Source organism: Ixodes scapularis, unplaced genomic scaffold (genome assembly GCF_016920785.2).
Source record: "Ixodes scapularis isolate PalLabHiFi unplaced genomic scaffold, ASM1692078v2 PGA_scaffold4__175_contigs__length_147842914, whole genome shotgun sequence".
In the NCBI taxonomy this organism is placed as follows: domain Eukaryota; kingdom Metazoa; phylum Arthropoda; class Arachnida; order Ixodida; family Ixodidae; genus Ixodes; species Ixodes scapularis.
Window position 1 is genome coordinate 127698267 of NW_024609879.1, and position 8966 is coordinate 127707232.

The 8966-nt window shown below is 46.9% G+C and overlaps 1 protein-coding gene across 1 annotated transcript; it reads right to left on the bottom strand.

Moving 5' to 3' along the window:
- Positions 1–253: 253 nt before the first annotated feature.
- LOC121837689 (extracellular serine/threonine protein kinase four-jointed) lies at positions 254–6656 on the bottom strand. The gene is made up of 2 exons (XM_042293440.1): positions 1315–6656; positions 254–1096 (listed from the first exon to the last, which is right to left on the bottom strand). Exon 1 carries the CDS (start codon positions 6078–6080, stop codon positions 4911–4913), a length of 1170 nt encoding a protein of 389 aa, XP_042149374.1. The 5' UTR covers positions 6081–6656; the 3' UTR covers positions 254–1096; positions 1315–4910.
- Between the last annotated feature and the right edge of the window lie 2310 nt (positions 6657–8966).

Consider the following 8966-nt stretch of genomic DNA (forward strand, 5'->3'; position numbering starts at 1 on the left):
CTCACAAGACATTCTGCTAGAACAGAATGTCTAGCAATGTTGGCTTTGGAAGAAATTAGTCGAAATATGAATACAAGTGCCGACATTTTCCGTATATTACATTGTTCGAAGATCTCAAAGTCATGTTTTTTGGTGCCCCTTTTAATAAAAAACAAGAATGTAATGTTTAATGCAATGCACACATGACCGTAACTCGGATTGCTGGAGATCACTAAATAGCTTGATTAATTCACTGATTGACACAACAACAAAATGAGAGTGCTAAGTGACATATTGTAAAGAGTCGCTTTATTATTTCGAGTAATATTTACATATAACTTAGCAAAACATGGCATCGCCTTTTTACATCACAATTTAAATGACACACACAGTATCCCTACGAATATCCTAGGACACAAAAGCTACTGAATAGCTTCATTCATTATACAATACCATCATATCAAAGGAACAAAATATGATACAAATAAATCGCGTAATATATACACAGACTAGCAACTGAAGTGTTTTTTCTTGGTTTGGGTGTTGTTTCGATGCTAAAAATGCTCTAACAATTGTCGTTAGCAGCTGCATTTCAATGGTAGCATCGAAATAAAAATACGTATACATTGAGTTCAGGTTTGATTACTCACAAAAAAAAAGAGGAATAAAAACCAAGTGGGAATGCAGAAACAACGCGTAGATTTTACGCTTTAACATTCTTTCAATCGGAGTTGGATTTATATTTTACGTCTAACCTGTCACGTCCTGCGTGCATCTATTTGCATTCAGCCCACGCAACAATTCAAACAAACATTTCAGATAGGATGTCATATATTAGCACAATTATTACATCCAGTTTATTATTTCTATCTAACAGTAAACAACAATTGATAGACACATCTATATTACGATTCACACCGCAATATTCCCATATTGAAAATTCTTTTGCTTTTACGTTGTAAACATTCGCCAAAACACATGCAAAATCTATTTTTGATATTGTCATTGCGAATACTACAGATTTGTATTGCTAAATACAGTCAAATTCCGCGTGGTATAACTGTTTGGAGATGAATTCCCATGAGTGTCATGAGTGTGATCCTGGGCTACTTGTTACCTCGTACAAAAGTACAAATGTGCCCCGTAATATTTTATGTTTTGCTGTGGTTTTGAGGGTGTCATCTACGTACCTCTGAATAGCTTTTTCGATAAAACACCTTATGTCATTTATTGTTGGAGCCCTAATGTATTTTTATCTGTATATATATTTTTAAATGTCTGGATGGTCTCAGCTCCCAGAGTAACTCTGACAGACAGTGTCGGCAGTCATATTACCTCGTACAAAAGTACAAATGTGCCCCGTAATATTTGATGTTTTGCTGTGGTTTTGAGGGTGTCATCTACGTACTTCTGAATGCCTTTTTGAATAAAACACCTTATGTCATTTATTGTTGGAGCCCTAATGTATTTTTATCTGTATATATATTTTTAAATGTCTGGATGGTCTCAGCTCCCAGATTAACTCTGACAGACAGTGTCGGCAGTCATATGATAAAAACTTACTAAGAAATCGATGCGCATTTTACGCTTGCCGACATATTTGTGCTATCACTGCTATGTGTATTTTTTTGCGGATTTTACTTTTAAATCACTCAGATAATTATGCGCTCAGAACTCCACCATGAAGAGTCAACAGTGCGGTTGAAAAGACAGACTTAAAAATAAATCGCCTTGTTATTTTTTTTTTATGTTTGTTTGGATTGCATAACTTGCTAGAAAAAAAAACCGAATATCTTTTAAAATAAGACCACCTAATTAATACACACCATAGGAACTTTAGAGAATAGAAAACCGACAGTTGCTCTCCGACGGAAACTAAAGAATCTCCGATGGAACTTTATAAAAATAAGTAATTAAAACAAGCTCCTATTTCGGCAAACACTTATTCCCAATTCGCGGGCGCCCCAAGGTGCACGCAAAACAGAGTTCTATTCGTATGATGAGCAAGGTCTTCGGGGACACACCAACGTTCCATGGTGTTAACCTTTAAGAATACTAGCCGAAGTAGAAGTATAGAGCGTCTAACTGCACTATGTACAACAATTTGTGTTCGAGCTGCATCGCGCGTGATTGTTTATTTTTATTGATTGTCGTTTTAAGTTACTGCTCGCTTGCTTGCTTTTCTGGACTCTGAGAAGCGCGAGGTGAAAGACATTTACTTTTTTGATACACGTTTTGCGCCAGTCGATCGCGGTAAAATAAACAATAAAGATGTGTGGCACTGGCAACAACTGCTGTGTCGTCTTAAAGAGTAAACGCAAGCAAACTTACATTGGTATGGTACTGTGTAATGAACTGTGTACCTCTTCGCAAGGGTACACCATTCATTAGGCAATACGTTTGCTCTGCAAAATGACCTAACGGCTGTTCACATGATTATATGACTTACAATCATGGTCACTAAATAAAAGCCAATTCTTGGAACGAGTACAATTGGATGGGAAAGTTATTTTTAAACTTAAGTCAGATAAAACATCGTATTTTGTGAAAAGTGTGAGATCTGCTGCTCACAATATTAACATACGCAAAATCGTTTAAGTTGTTACTAGATACAGACATCTGCATTGTGAGCCAACATTAAGAATAACCTATGGCGTACAGGGTTACATATGCCTTCTCAAGTCACTCGAGCCGCGGGTGATACATGAAGACACCAGACGGGGACAGGTCGCCTTTCCCAATAAACTTCTTCGCATAATCTAACTGCATGAGCTATACCCAACTAAACATAAATTACATATACCGCTTAGAAATTTTCATTATCAAGGAATCTATTAGTTCCTGAACTTTGATGCCGAAGAGTTTAGGCTTGCAGCGTGCAAGAAAAGGCAATCATCTTACTTTTAAGTGGCGGCACTTGCAAGAACCCTTGTTTATTATCCTTTCGTAAAGGTTCAAGACCGGAAACGACAGACCCCGATAATGATAGACTGCAAATCCTAACAAAGTCGGAGCTTGAAGAGAATCTACCATTAGAGCAAAAGAAGTGCCACGTAAAGGGACGACTAAGTGTTGCGTAGCAGGGCAACGACAGATATGTTCTACCGTCAGGACGCAATAAAGCGATAACAAGCGACCTGCCCCCGGAAACGAGCTATTTGGTTGTCTCGAACTCCTATTCAGACTAATAAAGTCACGGCGGCACTAAACAATCTTCCATCTCCAGAATAAAAAAAAAGAAAAAAACAGATCTAAACAGGAGATATTCCAGATAGCCAACACCTCAAGAGTTGCAAGCGGTACTTCCCGACCAGTCGCAGCACGCAAGAGGTCCGCACGCGAGCCAGTGCGGTAGAGGCTACCATACTCAAGCAAGCAAGCAAGCGAACAAGCCAGGAGAGGTCCCGCTAGAAGGCAAACACTGGTAGTTGATAACAAGACTAAGGTCACGACACAGACGAGGGGGGACCTTTGGGGGTGAACTTCGTGAGCTGCCTGTTTGGCGTTGCTCCTTAAAGGGTGGCCGGAGATCGCCATGAAATCCTCATTAGACTGGAGGAGGAGAAGAAAAGCTTTTCATTCTGCAATCCACCCCCTCCCCCTACTACGCCCTCGCCCATCTACGCTTGTCTTTTATAGCTGGTGAGAAGAAGGCGCACTGGTTCACGATTGCCAGGAGGAAGTCTTCGGTTGGTGAAGACGTGCACCGGAGGAGGCGTAAATGGCGGGAGGGGGGAGGGGGGGGGGGGGGGATAAAGGTTACCAAGATGACTAGAGCGCTTTTGTGAGGGGCGCATAAAGGCACGGGATTACACTTGTTCGTTCTGTAGCGGCACCGATGGCTGTAGCCGATTGAGTTATTGGAGGTTGAAGGGCAGGGCTATTGAGTTGCGGCCGCTTTTGCCGGGGAGAGCTGAGACCATCGCGTGCATCGTTTGCTTTTGCCCCCGTCTTTCGGGTTTCTTTCTTTTGTGATTAACTTTGTGGACTTCTGCTTCGGTAGTTGGGTTTAAATGATGCGTCGGTATTTATGGGGTCGTAACAGTGCACCTGACGTTAGCCAATGGGATGCTGCCTCAACTTGGCGCGCGTGTGGGGTGTTTTTGGTTTATCGGTGTGTTGCGTTCGCTGGAAGGTTGTTTTTAGCCTCTTGAAAATGTTTGAATTGCAATGTGGCGAGCAACGTGTGCTGGTATTTCTTATTTTGGCCGTGGGTATATGTTGTGTGAGGATGGCAGAGCAATAAATAAGTAAATTTTAGCGTCTTAGAAGATTGATTGGGCTATTTGAACAGATTAATCCTTGAGCAGTGTGAAATGTTCCCTTTTATCAGTGTAAACCTAGCACAGCCAAGAATGGAAAACATTTTACATTTCCTAAAATATGGCGAATACTGGTATTTGGTTCTTTACTAAAAGCTTTCGATCATAATTATTGGCGAAGTCTAAAACTTGTCAGAAAATGGGCACAGTAAAAACAAAACAAAAAATAGTTGTCGAAAGAAAGAAAAAGTAGACGTATACTTTCATAGGATACCATTAGTTCTTTCACACTCTCCAAAGTTGTACGTATCAGAAGCATCCGAAAATAAGAGCATTGCTAGATTAGAACACAGGAAAAACTCGAGCGCTCCGTTGTCGTATATCAGTCTTTAAAAGAAAGCTGTCCATGAAACGCACAAACGAAACTCTTAAATTACAGAATCATCGACATAAGCTGACCGAACAACACCCTGACTATCGGCATGAAGCCTCAACCACGTCCTATTCCTGAAGACCGACCACAACAATGCAAAAGGTGCGCAGTCTAAGTCTCCAGGAGACGCGCCACTAACGGCTTTATCACAAGAGACGTTGCGACGGAAACTCACCCTCCAAGTCTTTCCCCATCCTATCACCGTCCTCTCGGATGCACATCACCAGCAGTGGCGCCTACCGTTGAACATGGCCGTACTTATCCTTGCACCGCCGGACTTGACTGTTCACTTGTGCGAGCCTCTTGTTGAGGATCTTGACACTGCGTTCCGGCAGGAAAGGTAGATAGTTATCCATCCCCGGATCACTTATGTTGAAAGCACTGAACAGCCTCCTTCCGATGTCTCGGTCACGGCTGAGCCGAGCCACGGCCTCCGCTGTGGCCTTCCTGAAGACACACAGCGAATCCAGCAGAGACCTATGGTAGACCTCGTACTTGTCCAGTAGCCTGTAGCCGTGGACGAGTCCGGACTCGTTGTCGAGGAACACCAGGAGGCCCGTGCTCTTCTGCCGCAACAAGTTGTGCGCGGGCGAGTTCATCATCTCGGGGTTCCACTGCAGGTTGAACATGTTGTTCACAATGCGGTCCAAGTTGGCCGTGAGGTAGTCGAAGATTATGAGGTCCGACCATTGAACTAACTCTCGGATGTCGGCGTCCGTCTTGTTGAACACGTCCGGCGGGTGCAGGCGCCGCGCCGCCGGGGACCTAAACTCCACCGGAATGTTTGTGGGCACCAGGTCATCCACGAACTTGGTGAGAACCAAGGGTCGGTCCGAGCGCCACTGCGCCAACTCCAGGTTGGACCTGACCGAGTCCCAACTCCGGCCCGCGGCCCGCGTCAACACGGCAGGCGGCAAGTTGGCGATGCCCAGTTCCCTGGCGAGGTAAAAGGAGAAGAGTTCGCCCTGGATCTGGTCGTTGTTCTGCCGGTAGCGGGCGCAACTGAGCGTGCCAGACTCGAACACGACGAGCCTGTTCTGCATGCGTCCGCATCCTTCCCGGACCGCCCGGACAGCGGATCTCCTGGCCGTGGCCCGCCAGCGAGACACATCGCCGCTCAAAAAGCCTCTGGCGACCAGTCGCTCGGCCGGACCCGCCCAGAAAATTCCTCGCACCATGCCCTTCTCGCGGAGCGGCTGGTCCCGGCCGATCTCCGGGGCGCTCCCTCGTCCGACGGGCTGGCCGCTCAAAGAAGAAGCGTTGCCGCCGCTGACCTTCTGCTGTGTCTCGTCCACTTTCCTCGCGAGCTCGCGCAGGGGCAGCAGTACTCCGACGGTCATGCCCAGACAGAACGCCAAGCCCGCTGTGGCGAGCCAAGTCCGACGCCAACGCATGGCTACATCCATCGGCTAGACGGGTACGCTGTCAAACTTGGAACCACCACGACCCGGTTGCTGCCTTCTTACCGGCGTAGCCTAGCTGCATCCTTTGGCGTCGGGTGCCTCACTCTTCTTGTCGACCTTGATGCACCTTTAGGTCGGTCACAGCATCCTCTGTGCTATCACCGGTCAGTTCACCACGTCGACATTGACAACACATGGGGCATCCACCACGGCGAACCACAAGACGCACTCGAAGTCGTTGAAGCCGAAAAATGCCCATCCGGCCGGTGGTACGGGAGAGCGGGCCAGTTGTCGGAAGCCGTGGCGCCGGTCCGCGGAAAAGAAGGCATGTCCGCACCGCAGACACCAAACACAACCCCCACAGTCCGACAGGTAGGACGGATGACGAGTGACTGGCGGTAATCCCCGCGGCCCGCGATTTTATACGGAGCCCCGATGTGGCCGACGCCGTCGGAGGTATGGTTGGTACGGTCCTGGAGCGCGCTTGGTAAGGCACACGCACTGGTCTTGCAGGTCCCGACCGACACGAAGCCGAGAGCTGCACTGGCAAGTGGATCCCCTCGTCGGCCGGGGAGGAGAGTGCCACCGACTCACCCCCCGCGAGGGGGGGAAGCGGGGCGGGCAGTCTCCAAACAAGTCTCCTCCTCCCGTGGCACTACGTCATCGGGGACCGCGAGAGGGTCGCACAGCTTCGTTTTCTTTTTGGGTCTGTGTTTTCTTGCCGTCCCGTAAAGGAATGGAGGGGGGATATCTGCTCCAGGTGGTGCTTTATTACTGTTGAGCTTGCGGAGAGGAAAGGGGGGGGGGGGGGGCGTAAGAGGATAAGAGGAATGCGCTCTCGCAGGACGAATGCTTTCGCAGGGGGCGCCGCTGGCTGGATACCCGGCCACGCAGTGCTCCGAGCATGCATGCATGCTCCAAGACCGAGGAGAGGAGAAGGAGGTCGTCAAAGCCTGGTCTCATAGTCACGCCCTTTTGATGCTGCGTTTACTTTATTATCGCGAGAAGCCCCGTGGCTGACTTCTTTCGCTTTCATTTTTTTCTTCACTCAAAGGAGGGGGAGGTTGACAATTCAAGAAGCAAAAAAAAGAAAGACGGCCGAGGAAATAAATACACGTGACGAAGGAAAACGAAACGCTTGGACCGGCGAGCCGCTCCGGGAAAGTTTGCGAATTGGATTTGCGGGCCTTTGGTGCTGCGCTTGCCAGCAGCCGTGCTTGACGTGCTTGCTTGCTGCCTTGCCCCCGCTTGGCTCGCTTGCTCCCCCTTCCCCCCTTTTTCTGGCACGCTTGGAGTTCTTACTGTATGTGTCTATGTGTGTGTTCTATGTTTGGGAAGGGAAGGGGAGGAATGGGATTCCTACTGTACCAAGAACCGCACACGTGTGAGATGGGGGGGTATAGTTACGGACGGGGTGTCGGAGTGCTGCGACAGAAGACCGACTCTGTTTGATGCAGCCGGTCTTCCGCTGCGTCTGCCGCCGCTGACTTCGGTGGAGAGGGGTGAAAAGGGAGTGGAGGAGAGGTCAGGAAGGAGGCAGCCTGGGAGAGTGTGGGGAAGGAGGGGATGCGTGTAGAATTGTCCACCGCTGTGTTCAGCAGTTAAGCTGGTTTAGGAACGCGGGGGGTGGCCGGAAGGAACCAAAAACGAGCTGTGCAGCCGTCCGGGCTCTAAGGACGGGAAGGGAAGGGGGGGGGGGGGGGGGGGTTGTGCAGTGGTTCTTGCGTTTAAGGAAACTCAATTAGGTTGGAGGGGGTGAGCGGCATACCTTCCGCCGCCCCCGGCCTGGGAGTTTTGTTGCGTGGACGTGTCTATAAACGAGGCATAATGCCAAACTCGGGAAGTAATTGTCACGAGTAACAGGTTATTCATAATTAATTAGGTTTTCCATCCACTTTGTCATTGCCACGTTACATTTTCACGGCAGTACTTCTGAAACAAATTATCTCAAAGTAGCTCATTCTTAAAAAAAAAAAAAAAGATATATATATATATATATAATCGTATACCGGTAATTAATGTCTTATGTTCAGTCATTCACCGTGTACGCTATAACTGGAGGGTGAAATAAAAAGTGATTACACGTTCTTTTTGTTCTTGTATCTCGCATGATATTACTCTTATTTGGGTACACTAGTAGAAGCTTATGGGGTACTCTAGTAGAAGCTCGACGTCCAGCGCGGGACCTTCGGAGTTTTTAGAGCACGTAACCAGAGCACGACGGAAGGCAGCAAGCGCGGAGGGACAGCAGAGCTTCTATTGCATTCTATCCTGCCACCGACTGATGACAACTTAATATGGCGCCGTTGTTATTTCTCTCTTTTCATTTTTTAGAGCGACCGCAACGATGTGGCGATGTGGGAGTTTGAATGAATGGGAATACAATTTCGGAAACGTCGAATGTTCGTTTATTTATTTCCTGAGAAGTATCAGAGAAAAGTGGCGTGAAAGTAGCTTGTAACGAACGAGTAAAGTAATCGACTAAGTTTTTTTTTTTAACGGAAGTAATTATCCATCGAAATTTATTGTATATTTAAGAGTCACACCGATTAACTTGTAATTGTAAGTCATTCCATTTTTTAAAGTAACAGGCACAAATCAGAGCGATGCCCACCGAAACTCTGACTGTGAACGAGGCACCCTGCTGCGCATGCGCTCTACCGCAGCTATGTTACAGTCCAGCCGTGATGTCATTGCCCTCAGCTTTTAGTATCTAATTTACTTACTTATTAGTTTTAAGATTTATCTTAATATCCTTGGTGTTCAAAACTTAAGATCAAATATTTTTTGTTTTGTTAGTTCTCATTAGAGTAGAGACGCTATACAGTCTACGCTTTTTTGTAGTGTTCATTAAAAGTATTCACCTTCCTCCAAACTTCGCAAGACAAT

Excerpts from the sequence above, each read along its gene's own strand:
- LOC121837689 (XM_042293440.1), bottom strand. The coding sequence starts at position 6,080 with ATGGATGTAGCCATGCGTTGGCGTCGGACTTGGCTCGCCACAGCGGGC.